This window comes from Zophobas morio, unplaced genomic scaffold, assembly GCF_036711695.1.
Source record: "Zophobas morio isolate AGI-343-1 ecotype UQ-CSIRO unplaced genomic scaffold, CSIRO_AGI_Zmor_V1 ptg000038l, whole genome shotgun sequence".
Lineage (NCBI taxonomy): Eukaryota > Metazoa > Arthropoda > Insecta > Coleoptera > Tenebrionidae > Zophobas > Zophobas morio.
The window spans coordinates 2,915,924-2,934,333 of record NW_026972143.1 but is presented as its reverse complement, the minus strand read 5'-3'; the positions used below and the strand labels follow the sequence as shown (position 1 = coordinate 2,934,333).

At 32.5% G+C, this 18,410-nt stretch overlaps 1 protein-coding gene across 2 annotated transcripts; it reads right to left on the bottom strand.

Moving 5' to 3' along the window:
* Positions 1-261: 261 nt before the first annotated feature.
* Positions 262-1,753, bottom strand: LOC135139889 (uncharacterized). Of its 2 annotated transcripts, XM_064070246.1 has the most exons (4): positions 1,470-1,753; positions 890-1,394; positions 611-823; positions 262-532 (listed from the first exon to the last, which is right to left on the bottom strand). In XM_064070246.1, the coding sequence occupies exons 3-4, from the start codon at positions 711-713 to the stop codon at positions 333-335; spliced, it is 303 nt and encodes a 100-aa protein (XP_063926316.1). In that variant the 5' UTR covers positions 714-823; positions 890-1,394; positions 1,470-1,753; the 3' UTR covers positions 262-332. The 2 variants fall into 2 exon arrangements, with proteins under 2 accessions (XP_063926316.1, XP_063926317.1); XM_064070247.1 differs by lacking the exon at positions 1,470-1,753 and having other exon boundaries at positions 611-805; positions 890-948.
* Between the last annotated feature and the right edge of the window lie 16,657 nt (positions 1,754-18,410).

Here is an 18,410-nt window from a genome sequence, read left to right as displayed (position 1 = left end):
TAAAAATGTGTAAATTAGAGGCAGTGGTTGTGGCAACAGCAGTTTTACACAACATTGCAATTATTTTAAATGAAGAAGAACCGCCAGTGGACGCAGAAGAAGAAGCAGCAGTGAATTTTGTGAACGATGTTCTAATTGAAAACATTGGAGAATATAGTGGCAATTATAATCAGAACAATTTTGTACGGAACCAGTTCATCAGAGAATATTTGACTCATTTGCTTTTTTTGATTTCGTTTTTAGTTGCAGTAAATAATAAAATGTAATGTAATTATTTATTTAAGTTTTATTATTTAAAATATTAAATTTTTGGGCAATTAATATTTCAATCTTCATTTGGTGTTCTGCTTTATTACTTCTAATTCAAGTGCAGCTTTGTCTCTCATAATTTGCATTTCTAGTTCATGTTTCTCTTTCATGGCTTTTAATTTAAACTCTTGCTCCTTTTGGATGTATTCCTTTCGACTTAGTTCGACAAGTTCTTTGGCAGCGGCACATTGCTCTAAATTATCACTTGTCTGGTTTCCTTTACCTATACAAACAATACATTAATAAAGTTTTAAGACAAGTGTCAAACATTTTTTAATATAAATATATATACATATAATACCTCTACGATATGGCGTGAGTGCTGAAAATTTTTTTTGCTTCAAGATTTTGGGGGAGTATTTAGCCCAATTCCCAGTTTGACCATTTTCTACAAAAATAACCATATTTGATTATTATTAATGTTTACCACTTTCTTTATTGGGACCACTTATTTTATCCATAACAGGCACTTCTCTCGAAATTGCTCCGGTTTGATCTTTTGGCATAAAACAATCTGAAATAAAGAAAAAATAGTAAAAAATTTCTGAATAAAGTGTATGTAAGGATAAAAAGTATTTACCATCATTTTCGTCATCAGACAGATTATACCGCTGTTACTTTGGAATGCTGAAAAGCATCAACATTTTAATTTTACAATACATATTATTCATAAAAATACTTATTAGAGGTTGTTTCGGAATCGCCATCAAATTCGCTGCTATGCCCCATTGGTTTGGCCCCGAGAATTTCTTTTACAGCCACATCAACATCGGTGGCCTCAATACTTTGTTGTGACCCTCTCCCAGTACCACCGACATAGGCTTTCTCGTCAGCAAATTTTTTCGTTGTCCTCTTCTTAATGTTGTCGTACTTTTTGTTCAAAACTTTGTGATCCCGGAAGGTCTGGCCAGATAAAGAATTGAACTCTACTTCAATTTTCTTCCAACACTGATTTTTTTTTTTTTTTTTTGATTTGCATCAGTGTTGGACAATTTACACTCCAGAATATTTCTATACTTGCTTACTAAAGATAGGAGCAAGTTTTCTTCGGATTTTGTAAAATTCGGAGCACGTGTATTACTCATCTGAAACGAAATGTTAAAAACCATCATAATCATCTACTATTAACGAGCAAATGTTACATATACACATATACGTACCCCAGTAACGCAAAAAACTAATTACTTTGCAGAATTTGTCACAAATAATTTATAATAATGTGACATGATGACATAGATGACAACAACAACACACTTCCAACGTGCTCCCAACGTGGCCTCAACTGTCAGATTCTCGGGTGCGCGCTACCAACCTAAGGAAATTTGTGGTTCAGCTGAACCGGACGATAGCGGTGTTTGTAAAACGGACGCATGAATTGAACCTCAGTTCAGTTGAACTCAAGTTCAGTTGAACTCGTGTTGAACCGGACATTTGTAAAACCGGGCCTAAGAGTTTAAAACTAGTGAAGCTAGTAATTTATTGCAATTCAAAATCGCTTTATTCAAAAATATTGAAGCTACTTAAAGTCTGTATTAAGATAAGAGGTAATGGGTGAGGACTGACAGGGTTTAGTTTTTCCAAGAAATAATGTGCGTCCAAAGTAATGGTACACATTTTAAATAAATTAAGGGTGATTATTACAATAGCACCACCTGCAGACAATTTTACCTGGAAAAAGTCGATGTTCAGACCGCTGTAAATTACTTCAACTGATTTCTAAATGAGTGGTGGATTTGTTGCCACCCCCAAAAGAGGGGATCGCTTGCTATTTAAAGGAGACAACAACAACATTATTTTCATTCAACTGAAAGTCAACGCTTTAAAAGCAAATTCATTCGTCTGGCCATATCACGAAATTTATTTCGAAAATGTCTTCACGTATTGGTAAGTACACTATTTGTAATTTACTTTTTCTTTAACTCAAGTTAAAACTTAAAAACACTTTACTTGTACTCATTTTCGGTATACTTCACTTTTTTTTCGTATTTTGGTAACTATTCACATTTCATAGTTTTCTTTTTTTGTTAACAAGTGTAAACATTTTTATTAACTTTTTTCAATTCGAGGTTTGATCTTAGCAACGTTCCTAAATTTATTGTCAAAATTCTGAAAAATTTTAAACTCTTTGGAATAAAACTTAATAATTTTCTTATGTTTTTCAGTTATGAAGGTGCCGCTGCCGCCGCCGCCGCCGCTAAAGCCGCCCTATCGCATCACCGCGCATGTGAGAAGAATTTAGTCTGATATACTTATGTACCTATAACAATAAAGCTGTTAGAAAAAGTTTGTTGTTTTCACAATTAATAATGTCGTTTCGCCGTAAAACATTTCTAGATTTTACATGAATATATAGTCGATTTTTCGCGACTTACTTTTCGTAACTGAAAAGTATGGTTACGGTATGGTAAAGTATAGTGAACCAAGACCTATAAGGTTATATGGCCATCATAAAAGTAGTTGACCGCAAATAAATACCCCCTTTGTGTGGTTCGCACTAAGCTTACCGGTTGGCAATAAATCATCTTCTAAACATTTCTTGCTCATATTTAACAGGGCCTGCTTTCAAAGCGAGTGGTTATTTCGGAACCCTCAGCGGCTGCAGGTAGTAAAGAAATAGTGGAGTGGTGGATTTTCATATTTAGTGAAAGCCGCCCCTGAAGGAAACCACAAGAGCCGGTCGAACTAACTAAAACCTTTTCTATTGTAAACAACTTAACTTCGACACAATGGGATGATTTTATGATGGCCATATAACCTTATAACTCTTGGTTCACTATACGACGAAAGATATTTACAAATGACTCCAATTATGGGAATTGCAGCTGTAAAATTTCCGACCACTTCGAAAAGTACACCCAGCATAAAACTGTCAATCAAGATTAGTCGCCAGCCTTATATATTTGTTTTAATACGTGAACAGGTAGATTGTTAAACGGACCGCTTTCAAGGAATTTAATCTTAAAATTTAAGGACACATGAAAGAAGTAAGATTCTGATGTTTTTACACTTCTCAAATTGTCCAAAAATCTCAAAAACTCTGCTCCATATAAAAACTGTTCTATGTTTTCTGACAAAACACCCAACCAAATAGAAAAATAAGAAACAACTTTCTGAACGTTTAAATAATGGTGAATCAAATTTAGTTATTCGTTACGTTAAAGGAATAGCCAAAATAATTTTTGTAAAACTAGTTGAATCATCCACTTACAATTTTCACTGTTATTATCAAAATATACGTGGCTTAAAATCCAAAGTTCTTGATTTTTATACTAACATTTCTTCTTCAAATTATGATGTGATCGGGTTAACTGAATCTTGGCTTACTGCGGACATTAGTGATGAAGAGTTATTTTCTAATGATTATTATGTTTTTCGTAAAGACAGAGATTTAATGTCAACAAAAATAACAAGAAGAGGTGGTGTAGTTTTGGCCATAAAAACATTTTCACAGTCACTGAAGTTGATACAACATATTTCTCTACTATTTCTCCATTTATAGATATTGTTGGTGTCAAAATTCGTTTACACTTCAAGAATTTATACATTTTCGTTACTTATATTCCCCCGTCAATTAAATTTGATGATTATGAACTGTTTCTAGATATTCTTAATAACCTAGATTTTACGCACCACTATAACGTTATGTTTCTTGGTGACTTCAATACTTCGTCATTTACTACTGGGAATTTCAATAAAATTTCGAATGCTTTAAATCATTTTAAGGAAATGCATAATTACATTCAATATAATACAATAGTTAATTCTCATAATCATATTTTAGACTTAATATTTAGTAGTTTTAATTGCTTAGTGACTAAATCTAATTTTCCTCTTCTAGCTGAAGATTCCTTTCATCCGGCATTAGAAATTGATTTTTTGATTGATAAACCTCAATTTGTTCCATTCTTATTAAATACTAGTTCGAAACTGTTCAACTTTAGGAAAGCGAATTTTCCACTTCTTTATGGAATGCTCCTTGAAACTGATTTGTCATTCTTGGATAACATTCATGATGTCAGTGATGTATGTTCTACACTATACGTAAAGTTACACGATTGTCTGCATCTGTCCCTTTGAAACACCACAAACGTAATTTGTCTTCCTATCCTCCCTGGTTTGATCGTGGAATTATAAACTGCATACGCCTGAAATCCAAAATGTTCAACAAAGCAAAAAAGTTCAATTTTACATATTTTGAAAACTTATTTATACACTATCGCCCTCGTTCCAAAGTACTAATCAAAAAAGCCTATCAACGCTATATTGTTGAACTTGAAACCTCATTTACTAACCATCCTCGCAAATTCTGGACTTACATTCAACTGCGAAAAGGCTCCTCATGTATACTAGGACTCGTGAAACATAACGGCATTGAATTTTCCACTTCTTCTTCAATTGTGAATGCCTTTGCATCATTTTTTAGTGGTGTTTTTATTTATTCAGATGTAGATAATCTTAATTTTGATCTTCCTTTTAATGACTAGAATACTAATATATTCATTCCATCCATTTCCGAAGAGGAGATTGTAGCTGCTCTAAAGAGATGCAAAGATAGTTTCAGTCAAGACATTGATAATACTCCCAGCTTCATTCTTAAAGAATGTGGTTACGTCCTTGCTAAGCCCCTACATCCTATCTTCAACTTTCCCAAACATCTGGAAACTGTGTTTCACCAGTTTTTAAAAAAGGCGATTTGTACAATATAGAGAATTATCGCCCAATTTCTCTCCTTTGTTGCTTCTCTAAAGTGTTCGAATTTATGCTTTATAAACATATTTATGGCTCTGTTAAAAATCTTACATCTAGTTCTCAACATGGCTTTATGGAAAAAAAATCTACAGTTACCAATTTAGCATGTTTTCGTCAATTCACCGCAGAAGTAATCAATAACCGAGGTCAGGTCGACGTTGTCTATACAGATTTCCAAAAGGCATTTGACCAAATTGACCACTTCATTCTGTTAGCTAAACTGAAACGTTACGGGTTCTCTGACGCATTATGTTCTTTGATTAGGTCATATCTTGTAAATCGGAATCAGTGTGTAAAATATAAGGAGCACCTACCTGATATTATGTACCAACTTCTGGGGTCCCTCAAGGGTCAAATCTTCTTTTTACTTTTTATCAACGATATTACTCAGGTCATTGCATCCAACAAAGAACTTTTCGCCGATGACTTAAAAATTTACCGTAGCATCACTTCCGTCAGAGACTGCATTTATTTACAACAAGATTTGGCTAATATAATGATCTGGTGCATGAAAAACCGACTTTTTCTTAATATTTCCAAATGTTTCATTGTTTCTTTTTGTTGCAAGATTCATGCATTACTTTTTGATTACACTTTAAACGACATTTTACTTGTACGGAAATCGGAAATTAGAGACCTTGGCATTATTTTTGATGAGAAATTCACATTTAGACAGCATATACAAGACATTACGGCAAAAGCATTTAGGATTTATGGCTTTATATATGGAAATTGTAAAAATTTTCGTTCTACATTGGCGTTAAATGCCCTTTATTATTCGCTAATTAGAAGTAGATTAGAATATGGTGTATTAATCTGGTTCCCTATATATAATATTTATATTACCATGTGAGAATCCATTCAACGCAAATTTTTGAAATATTTAGTATTTTTAATAGATGGCATTTATCCTCAACAAGGGTGTGATTATAATATGTTGCTACTTAGGTTCAATTATAATTCTTTAAATACTCGTCGTATTGTTAATGTAATCCAGTTTTTAATTAAGCTTTTGAATAACAAAATTGATTGTACCCAACTTTTACGTCAAATTAACTTCACTATTCCACGGTTAAACTCTCGTAGATTTTTAACTTTTTATTGTCACACGCCGAAATCCAATGTTTTAAAAAGATCTCCCATTTTCATTATGTGTAATATGTTCAATTTATATGTCAAAGATTGTGATATTAATTTCGATTCTATGAAACGGTTTTATGACGCTATTGTAAATTCAGTAGGTATATAATCATCATACATAGACACGAGCCTATACACTATTTTTTCTACGACCCATTACAATAATGAAACACCTTTATTTTAAAAGTCTATTATTTGTAAGTTACAACTAGAAATATCACAGGAGAAAAACGGAATAAACGAAATGAAACATCAAATTGTGATAGAAATCAAGGCAGACTCATAAATCCCAAATATTGGAATATGTTATGAACGCTCCAAAATTTGAAGTCCGGCTCTGGCTGAAACGGTACCTGTGTTGCGAAGGGATCGTAATGGTTTTATTGCAGGTTGCGGTCCAAAGTACCTACTAAAGACCCCTCATAAAGTAACTGACCTGCTTTATTTGTACAATAATGTTTATACATACCTAATATTCCTCAAATGCCAGTATGAGTACGACCCCACTGCAGAGCGTCTTTAATTAAATTAACTTAAATTTGATAGTAATAATAGTGTTCATGAATGATCAAAGATATTATTATAAAAATAAAGAAGGTATAAAAGGATGGGGTGCATTAACGTTATCAGAGGGAGGTATTTTGCCTACTTTCTGTGGTAAAGTAGGTACTTAAATCCGACGGGTTTCTCTGTCGTTATGATTTATAACTTTAGTCAAAGTTTCTTAAAGTGGTGAGACGACATTTTAATATACCTACTTTTAGTAAGCCATGGCAAACTTCGGCAAATATCAAAGAAAACATTTGTACCGAAACTACCTACATGTCCTACAAATCAGGGGATAATAGAACTAAAATTAGGATTTTCAAGGTCCTTTTTAAAGTACATACCTACTCGTTGATACTTTTTTGGTATTAATATAACGGTTGGTAATTACTCCAGAAACCTTATATACCTATTTGTTTGGCAAACTTATATAATATACCTATGCATTAAATTTTGTTGAAAAACGAGATAAATTTGAGATTTAGGAAAACGTAAACAGTTAAAACTGGGAAAAATGTTCTAACAATCTTCACCCGAACTTAAAAAAGATTCATATTAAATCTGTCAGATAAATATCAAATTACAAAAATAAAATTCAAACGAAATTGTTAAAAATTGTGATAAGTTGACGACAACAGGACTTAAATTTAATAACAGGTGGAATCATTCAGGTGGTGGAGGGGGTTCTACCACTAAAAGAGGGGATGGCTTAGCAAGCACTATTTAAGGGAGTCAGGAAGGCATTATTTTCATTTAAAGTTGAAGTACAAGATGAACAACATGTCTTCAAGAAAACATGTTGGTAAGTGTAAAAATTTTTATTAATTGTTCATGAACTCGAGGTATGATCTTAGCAACGTTCCTAAATTTGTTGTCAAAATTCTGCAAAAGTTTTAAACTATTTGGAATAAAACTTAAATATTTTCTTATGTTTTTCAGTTATGAAGATACCGCTGCCGCCGCCGCCGCCACTAAAGCCGCCCTTTTGCTTCATCGTGGAAGAAGAAGTAGATTAAAATAATACAGAACAATATAAATCAAAGTTAAAAATCAGTTTATTTTCTAATTTCACAAATTAGGTTTACAAAATTGTTGGTAAAAAAAAATAAGTTTATTAAAAACTTTACTATGACATAATATGTATTTGGAAAATTTTAATAAAAGTAATGTTCTACTTTGTGTAAGAACAATTTTTATTTTGTAACGCCGTATTTTTCGTCTTCGGCTTGTTTGCGCGTCGCATTTCTTTCGTCCACTTTTCTCGCAGCACTTTGGAGCTCTTGGGAGGATATGCTGACAAGGCATTAAGCTCTTTTGCGAGGTTTTCTCAAGTTTCGTTCTTTATTTTCGTGGACACTAAGCCAGTTGGGTTGCACACTGTTACGTATCATCGTTTTTGAACCAATTTTAATAATAAATCAGTTTCATCAGGTTTAAACATTTTCGCGCGCGCTCTTTGGAAAATGTTCATGATAATTTAAAAATAAGTGGACGACAGAATTTAACACTGAAATGGTTTGTCCCACTCTACTCTTTAAAAATACTTGAAATTATTCCGCTTGAGCTGCAGTGACGACAAGAAATTTCTGACCGACGCTTAAAACTGATCGATGGTTTCAACTAATCCTCCACCCAGGATGGAGTTTCTTGGAAAAGTTCATTACAGTGTTTATCTTTAACCGACACTGACATAAGTTTCAACCCTTGTAGTTGCACTACCCGTACTTGGAAGGTTCATTACGATTAGAGTTCATAAATCAATCAATAGAAATGCAGCTAACGCTCATTCCAATACAGGTTTACGATAAATCTTTTGACGTATATTAAAAAAAAAATGTATAATTTTGATTGCATTATTTGACAAAGCTTATTTATCTTGCATAATAAAAAAAATGAGAAAATTAATAACAAACAAAATAAATTTGATTTTAATGATAAATATTGACTGACACAAACCCAGACGATGGTGGACCCGATTGCCGGAATTTTCAATACTCTGGAGAGTTATACGACTTATTTCATGACGACTTCATGCTTTCAAGTTGTCTAAATTATCCGGTGTGTTCATATAAACACGACTTTTTAAATGTCCCCGTAAAGAAAGTCAAGGGGTGTCAGATTAGGAGATCTAGGTGGCCGTTTTATTGGTCCACGCCTTCCATCAAATTGATTATCCAAAATAACATACATTTACGCCATAATGTGGTGGTGCCCCATCCTGTTGGAACCAATACTGCCATCTAAATTTTGTGGATTATCTGGATCAGGAAACGTAGCAATTTGATCGGGAAGCACTGCGGATCTAAATATCGTTCTGATGCTGTTAAATTTCCGTGAAGAAAGTAAGGGCCAATAATCTAGTGTTAAAGTAAAATGTTACTTCATCCGAAAATACGACACTATTTAAAAAATTGGGATTGTCGTCACAATGTCTCATGAAGCCAGAGAATACTTACAGAAGAATCACTCTGCAAAACCATATAAAAAAAAATCGGAACGACAGACAGACAGACAGACGGAAACGGGAGATCCACTACATCCTACTCATGAAAAGTCGATAAAATGTACTTGACTTCATTACAAAACTTTATTTAGTAAAGTAGGCTTTGATATTTTTTCTTTAAGTTGGATAAACTGATTTGGTGATTTAGTTTTTTGTCTGTCAGTTGTCTGATTGACATTTGCTTTGAGCTGAATTGCCACCTTTCTACTTCATTTATTAGATCCGTCGTATTAGATCAGAATTATTAGACGCAATTTTTAATCAAGCAAACAATTGTTTTAATTTTGTCAGCATAGATAATTTGTCATTGTGACAGATTCACAGATCATTGCGACATTATTTAAAAGGAAAATGCCTAAAATACTTTTACTGCAAACAAAAAATTGCAATAAAAAGATGTTTTTTGCAGTTTCGAAAAGACAGGCCCGATCTTTCTTTCGAAGAAATAACTATGAGGGTCTCCAACATATTTTCTGTAGTGTAAAAATACGCTGCAAAATATTTTTTAATTTTTTTTCTCATAGGTGCGAACATCAACTGTGGCGAAAATTTTATCAACAGGGGACCACAATTTAAAAACATCAGTATCTGGCAAGCGAAAACCAACGGATTTATTTACAAATTATATGTTTCGGAAAGACCTGCAACGACAAATTTGGCAACTTAATGAAAAAAACGAATATTTCACTGTAGATACTCTTTTGGCATATTCTAGGGAACAGTTGGAATTTAAAGGAGGGCGAACCACATTATACAAAATATATGGGTTAAAAGCACAGGGAAGTAGATGGTCGCAAAATTTTATGTTAACAAAAACATGTCGTTGCAGCCAAAAATACCTTTTTGAGAACATATTTCCAGTTTCTAAATTCTTGTGAAAATTTGACTTTCGTGTATTTGGATGAAACATGGATCTATCAAAATGGTTCGTTCATTCGTCGCTGGGTGCATGATACTGCTCTAAAAAGCAATCCCGAACCAAAATTAAAAGTGAAGGATCAAGGTTTACTATTCTCCACGCGGGTTGTTCAAAGGGGTTCTTGGATGGTTGTAACAATTTTTTAAATTAAAAAAATAACGATAGAGACTTTCATAAAACGATGGACGGGACAATTTTTCAAAATTGGGTGGTTAATCAGCTCATTCCTTCTTTGGCAAAGTTGAACCAAAAATGTGTGGTGGTTTTAGACAATCGTATCATTCGGTTCAGTTGGATAAACCACCCACTTTTTCTAGTAAAAAATGTGAAATGCAGGAATGGCTCTTTAAACACAGTGTTGAATTTGACAAAAAATTTTCGAAGAAACAGTTGTCGGATTTAATTAAATCCTTCAGAAACAGTAGAAAAAAAAGATATTTGGTAGACGAGACATTAAGAGAAAGTGGCCATGAAGTTCTTAGATTACCTCCGTACCATTGTCAATATAATCCAATTGAAATGGCGCGGGGATTTTGTAAGAACTATTACAACAATCATATAAATTCTTAGTCTTATCCTAGCAGATACTAGACCCGCCCACCCACCCTCTCTTTTCTTGGAAGGTATCTCATTTGCCAAAATCAGTCTTATCTTGGCAGCTACTAGCCCCGCCCACCCACCCTCTTTCTACTTAGAGGGTATGTCATTGCCAAAATCAGTTTTATCTTAGCAAGTACCTACTGATGATTAACTTTTACAAAAAATTATCAAAATTTGGAAACATTACGAGCTAACTTATATGCACAACGATTAATGACTACTGGTTGTTATGGTTATTGTCCTAAGAAAAATAAAAGGTGGATTTTAGTCACCATTGGTACCAAGAAATCATACTGAAGAGTTAATCCGCCATTTTCCAGACACCCGGTATATGGCGAAATCGTAGTTTACTTTAAAAATTTACAACTAACGCGAAAAATGCGTGCTTAACTTCCCGATTATTTGTATTTATATTTCGAAAGAATTCGACTATTAAGCACGTACAGGGAACCAACCGCAGCGGCAGCAGATCAAAGTTTGCATTTGTGTTAATAGAAAATGACATTTGATTTATTTTGTATCCGTAAAATAGAAGAGAGGACTAAATTAAGCGGCAATGAAGCAAAAGGGTCGAAGTATTATTTTGAATCAGTAGCTATTATTATGATGATAATTACGTATTATTATATTATCATAAAATATAGACGGGTACGAGATTACCGCATTCTTACATTTTCGAGAAAATAAGGTGGATTCATAAACTCCATATACAGGAGTTCATTATTTTATAAAATTTAAATATCCTTTACTGAACAAATTGTTGAGCTGCCGTCATAAATTTATGCTTAGGAATGATTAGACAAATTTTGGTTCGCGTTTTATTACCATTAATGTGTGATTACAGATTATGTATTTGCTTATATGCCAAATATTTTTTTTCTATTTATCGTTTATTCGTTGTTTAATTTTTTATCTTACTTTATGATAACTGAAATAAAATTCTCAAACGCTTGATTTATGTCACCAGAAAAATTTAGAATAAAATACAAAAAATTAGAGTATGAGATGTTGTTGAATGTATAAAAAAATTAGAAGTTTTTGGAAAATATTAAGACTGACATTTTGAACAAATAATTTACGAAAAAAAAAATTGTCAGATGTTAATTGAAATTTAAGTAAACTTAATCATATATTACTGGAAACGTTATTATTAATAAATAATGCTAACATGTTTCGATACATTCTTGTACCATCATCAGAGTTGATTACGACTATGTATTACGACGTTAGGGCTGCTACTAACGGCAGCTCTCCAACTAACATTAATTAATACAGAACGTAATTTTATTCCTATATGTTCCTCTACTCTGATGATGCTAGTAGAGCGTACCGAAATACGTTAGCATTCTTTGTAATAAAAACCCCAATATCTGTCTTAACTCACTTATTTTTACTATACCTATACGTAACATAATTTGTAATGGAGTCATCCTTGGAAAGAATTTCGCATGTCGGTGATCAAACCACTGACAAATGTAAAAGCAAAATCGGCCAATAATTTTTTTAATAAAATTTTTAATAAAATAAGTGTGAAGTTAGGAAAATGGGTTCAACTTGTAAAACAAAGTAAATTAAATTACAGTGAATGGTGAAAATGTCCAAATTCCATTCGATAGTTCCATTTGTCTTGCTAAGTCTCGTATATACTCTCTAAGGGTTTACTCCATTATCTGTCTAACATTTCCAATATTTTCTGGAGTTCTCTTATCTTCCGACCTACCACTTCCCTCTTTGCTTTGTAGATAAATTTTCTCAGAACTTTGTCACACATCGTTGTAATGAGTTGCAAAAACAGATATATTATCCATTCACGATCTTTATATAGTAAAGTAGGTGTTCGTTCCAGGCAGGTAGACCGAAGGAGAAGGGGTGCAGCAGACTCCACCCTCTCACCCACCAACTTCACTTGTAAATAAATGTACATAGTTAGAAGATTCGAATAAACCGTGAAGCAGAAAGGTTCGTCTCTCACTGAAACTATATTTATAGTTTCATCAACATCATTTGGTCATCCATTGTGATCCCTTCATTTTTTGGTCATCCATTGTGACCAACATTTGTGGTCACCCATTTGTGACCGCTGGTCCTTCGAGCAAACACAAAAACTTACCGTTGGGGTCACCCATTTATGACCCAACATTTGGTAGTTCGAGCCGGATCGTCACAATTTCCGTCAGGTCACCCACTTATGATCTAACAATTGGTCCTTCGAGCCGGATCGTCACAATTTCCGTCAGGTCAACCAGTTATGACCTAACAATAGGCTTTGATATTTTTTCTTTAATTTGGATAAATTGATTTGATGATTTAGTTTTTTGTCTGTCAGTAGTCTGATTGACATTTGTTTTGGGCTGGATTGCCACTTTTCTACTTGATTTATTAGATCAGAATTATTAGACGCAATTTTTTAATCAAGCAAACAAATGTTTAGATTACCTCCGTACCATTGTCAATATAATCCAATTGAAATGGCGCGGGGATTTTGTAAGAACTATTACAACAATCATATAAATTCTCAACCTTCATTAAAAAATAGGGTGGAGAATTTATGGCTTGAGGCGCTTTCTAAATGTACTCCAAGCATGTGGCAAAATTTTTGTAAACATTGTGAAAAATTTATTTTGGCAGATTGGGAAAAAAATATGGGAAATCTTTCGTACGAATCTATACCTACTTTCATTATTTCGCTAGGTGAATTTGATTCAGAATCTGAATTTTAGAATGATATATGTACTTATAACAATAAAGTTGTTAAAAAAAGTTTGTTGTTTTTACAATTAATAATGACGTAAAACATCTCTAGATTTTGAAAAACGTGTACATGAATCTATGTTTCTCATAACTTTGTTACACATTGTTGTAATGCATTGCAAAAAAATATTCTTCTCGGAATTCATTCCAAAAAAAAAGCTGAATAAATTATGTAAAGAGATGCCAAATTTATTACACTCTTGCTTATAAGCGATAATTTATCAACTTGTATCTGTAAAGGCGAAAACTTTTTACTGAACAGATAAATATCTGATAAAACCTAAAACAAAAAAAAACCTTACTTGTTCGCCAGCACAATATTCTCAGTATTCAGACTTCGCTGCTTTTTACTATGGGTCTTCCGATAAGATATAGTTAAAAAAGTAATGACTGAACCACAACGCTTTGGATATGAAGAAAAAACAGTAACTAGCTGCTAAATTACAGCCATCTCATCAAGAGTTGTTTAACTTCACCCAATCTATACAACTGAGAAGAATAAAAAGAAAAATTTCCTAATAATCTTCACCTGAATTTTGTGGAAAATTAGAGAAAATACATCGGAATATTAAATAAAAACCAAATTACAAAAAAAAAATTCAAGCGAAATTGTACAAAACTATGATAATTTGACGAAAATTGAATTTAGATTTAATATAAGGAGTCATTCGATGTTCGTTTCTAGAACGCCGAAATTTTCAGGTGGGGAGCGGTTTCCACCATTAAAAGAGGAGATGGCATAGCAAGCACTATTTAAGAAAAGCAGTAAGGCGTTATTTTCACTTAAAGTTGAAGTACCTACTACAAGATGTCTCCAACAAAACATGTTGGTAAGTGTAAAAATTTTTATTAATTTTTCATGAACTCGAGGTATGATCTTAGCAACTTTGCTAAATTTGTTGTCAAAATTCTGCAAAAGTTTTAAACTATTTGGAATAAAACTTAAATATTTTCTTATGTTTTTCAGTTATGAAGATACCGCTGCCGCCGCCGCCGCCACTAAAGCCGCCCTTTCGCTTCATCGTGGAAGAAGAAGTAGATTAAAATAATACAGAACAATATAAATCAAAGTTAAAAATCAGTTTATTTTCTAATTTCACAAATTAGGTTTACAAAATTGTTGGTAAAAAAAATAAGTTTATTAAAAACTTTACTATGGCATAATATGTATTTGGAAAATTTTAATAAAAGTAATGTTCTACTTTGTGTAAGAACAATTCTTATTTTGTAACGCCGTATTTTTCGTCTTCGGCTTATTTGCGCGTCGCATTTCTTTCGTCCACTTTTCTCGCAGCACTTTGGAGCTCTTGGGAGGATATTCTGACAAGGCATTAAGCTCTTTTGCGAAGTTTTCTCAAGTTTCGCTCTTTATTTTCGTGCACACCAAGCCGTTTCGGTTGCACACTGTTACGTATCGTCGTTTTTGAACCAATTTTAATAAGAAATCAGTTTCATCAGGTTTAAACATTTTCGCGCGCGCTCTTTGGAAAATGTCCATGAAAATTTAGAAATAGTGGACGACAGAATTTAACTGAAATGGTTTGTCCCACTCTACTCTTTAAAAATACTTGAAATTATTCCGCTTGAGCTGCAGTGACGAAGAGAAATTTCTGACCGACGCTTAAAACTGATCGATGGTTTCAACTAATCCTCTACCCAGGATGGAGTTTCTTGGAAAAGTTCATTACAGTGTTTATCTTTAACCGACACTGATATAAGTTTCAACCCTTATAATTGCACTACCTGTACTTCGAAGGTTCATTACGATTCAAGTTCATAAATCAATCAAGAGAAATGCAGCTAACGCTCATTACAATACAGCTTTACGATAAATCTTTTGACGTAAATATATTTAAAAAAATGTACGTCAAAATTGTAAAAGTTGTGACATTATCAATGATTTTTTTTCAAGAGAAAGGTATAATTTCTACATTGTGCCATTTTTTTTTTGGTGCGTGTAGACTTATCTTGACAACAAGAAATTAAAACATGTCTAAAATGGTAAATTTTTGTCGTAATCAACTTATTATCCATTCACGATCTTTATATAGTAACGTAGGCTTTGTTATTTTTTCTTTAAGTTGGATAAACTGATTTGATGATTTAGTTTTTTGTCTGTCAGTAGGCTGATTGACATTTGCTTTGGGCTGGATTGCCACTTTTCTACTTCATTTATTAGATCAGAATTATTAGACGCAATTCTTTAATCAAGCAAACAAATGTTTTAATTTTGTCAGAGATCATTGCGACATTATTTAAAAAGAAAATGCCTAAAACAGTTTTACTGCAACAAAAAATTGCAATAAAAAGATGTTTTTTGCAGTTTCGAAAAGACAGGTCCGATCTTTCTTTCGGAGAAGTAACTGTGAGGGTCTCCAACATTTTTCTGTAATGTAAAAATACGCTGCAAAATATTTTTTAATTTTTTTTCTCATAGGTGGGAACATCAACTGTGGCGAAAATTTTATCAACAGGGGACCAAAATTTAAAAACATCACTTTCTGCCAAGCGAAAACCAAAGGATTGATTTACAAATTATACGTTTCGGAAAGACCTGCAACGACAAATTTGGCAACAAAATTTTTGAAAAAAAAATCGTATCAAAATCTAAAAATTAAAAAAATCGAGAAATTGAACAATCAAGAAATCAAAACATTGAAATCCCAGTAAGTTGATAAATAGGAAAATTTAAAAAACAAAAATTTTAAAAATCCAAGAATTGAACAACAAAAAAAATCTAAGCCTGAAAACTCGGAAAATTGAATGATCGAGAACAAAAAATCTAAAATTGAAAAATTCGACAAATTGAAAAATCATGGAACTGAAAAATCGAAAAGTCGAGATAGTGAGAAATCTAAAATCTTAAAACTTTAAAAACTGAAAAATTAAAATATCGAAAAATTTAAAAACCGAGAAAACACAATATCAAAAATTTGAAAAATTGAAGAAACGAAATATTCCAAAATTCCAAAGCTGAAAGATTGAAAAACCTAAAAATGGAAGGAAAATTAAAGAATCGAACAGTGAAAAAATCCCAAACTGAAACATTGAAAAATTGAGAAATGGAAAAATGGGAAAATCAAAAAAATTGGTCTAATGAGTTTAGACAGTACTTCCCTCGCTATCGGAAACGTGACGACTGCATGCCTATTATGTTTTTTTTCACATTAGATTTCAAAGCATTGGGTTTTGTAGTTCCTGATTAAATCAATAAAATAATTTGCGCATTCATTAAATTTTTTGAGTCACCCTGTATATCCGAATCCAAAAAATATGAATGGAATGATAAATTACAAGAAGAGACTCATCATATTTTGTAAATTTTAAATAGGATTATACGGCAAACTTTTGAGCTGACGTCATCAATTTTTTGGAGGGGATAAGCTAATATATTTTGACTAAAAATTTATTATGCTCTTTATAACCTTAAAACATTTATAAGATTTCAAAGCATTGGGTTCTGTAGTTCCTGATTAAATCAATAAAATAAATTTACGCATTCATTAATTTTTGGGGTCATCCTGTATATGCAAATCCAAAAAACATGAATGGAATGATAAATCACAAGAAGACACTCATCATATTTTATACAATTTAGTTAGGATTTATTCAGCAAAATTTTGAGGTGACGTCATCAATTTTTTAGAGGGGATAAGTAAATATATTGTGATTAAAACGGTCCTGGTTTAATAGTAACAAAAATATTGTTCGTCTATAAAACAAGCTCGTCTTAGACAAAATATTCGTAAAAAAAATATGTCGTAAAAAAATTTGCGTATGCTGGTCCCGACTGCGATTATGGTTTAAATATTTTTTAGAAAATCCTGTCATGGATGTAGAAACATTTGTGAGAGTCAAAGAGTTTTTTTTGAGAAAATTATCTTTGAATTTAGACCAAATTGAAAGAGACACTAGGCAACAGGCACATTTGGGCAAAAGAAAGAGAAATTAGGGTTACGGCTTCAAATTTTGGACGTATTTACAAACTTAGACCGACTACAGCAATAGCTAAAACTGTGGAGTCTCTGTTGTACAGTACATTTAGAGGTAATAGTCATACATACTATGGACAGCAAAGTGAGGAAAAAGCTGTCAAGTGTTTTGAAATCAATAAAAATATAAAAACTGAACGGTGTGGCTTTCAAAACAATATCCTTACTTGGCTGCTAGCCCAAACAGGGTTCTAGAGGATAGGAGTGCATTAGTCGAAATTAAATGCCCTTCAAAATCGCAAGATTTGTCTCCCGAAGAAGCGGTTAGAAAAAAAATAATCACATTTTGTAGATTGACAGACAGATAATTGAAACTAAAAAAAAAATCATAATTACTACTTTCAAGTCCATGGGCAAATGCTTGTTACGGGTATTTCACAAGTTTATTTTGTTGTATGGACACCCAAAGGAATAAATATAGAAAAAATGTATAAAGACGAAGAAATAAACGTAAAAAGATTGCAGATAAACTTGGCAGATTTTACTTTGGCGCATTATTGCCCGAAATAATTGATTTAAGAAGAAAGAGGAACCTGCCTTTGCGAGAGATTTTTTTAAAATAAATAAAATTTGTTTCTATTTTTTTATGTACTTTAATAATTTATTAGGAGTACATTTTTCATCACCAAGACTTGCATATTTTTATTATAAATATATTTTGAAAATGATCTCTCGGCAAATGAAAACATATACGAGCACTTTTTTCGAGTAAACAATGAAGGGAGAAGTTACTGGGCGTAGGGCTTTTTTAAAACACCTCCTTTCTGGGATAGGGTAAATGTGTACAAGAGTACGCACTTAGTGTAAAACTGTCAACAACTTTTTAATTTTTTTGGATAGACAAATTTTATGATATGGGTTCGTTATATACATGTTTAGAGATCAGATGTATTTAATTGTA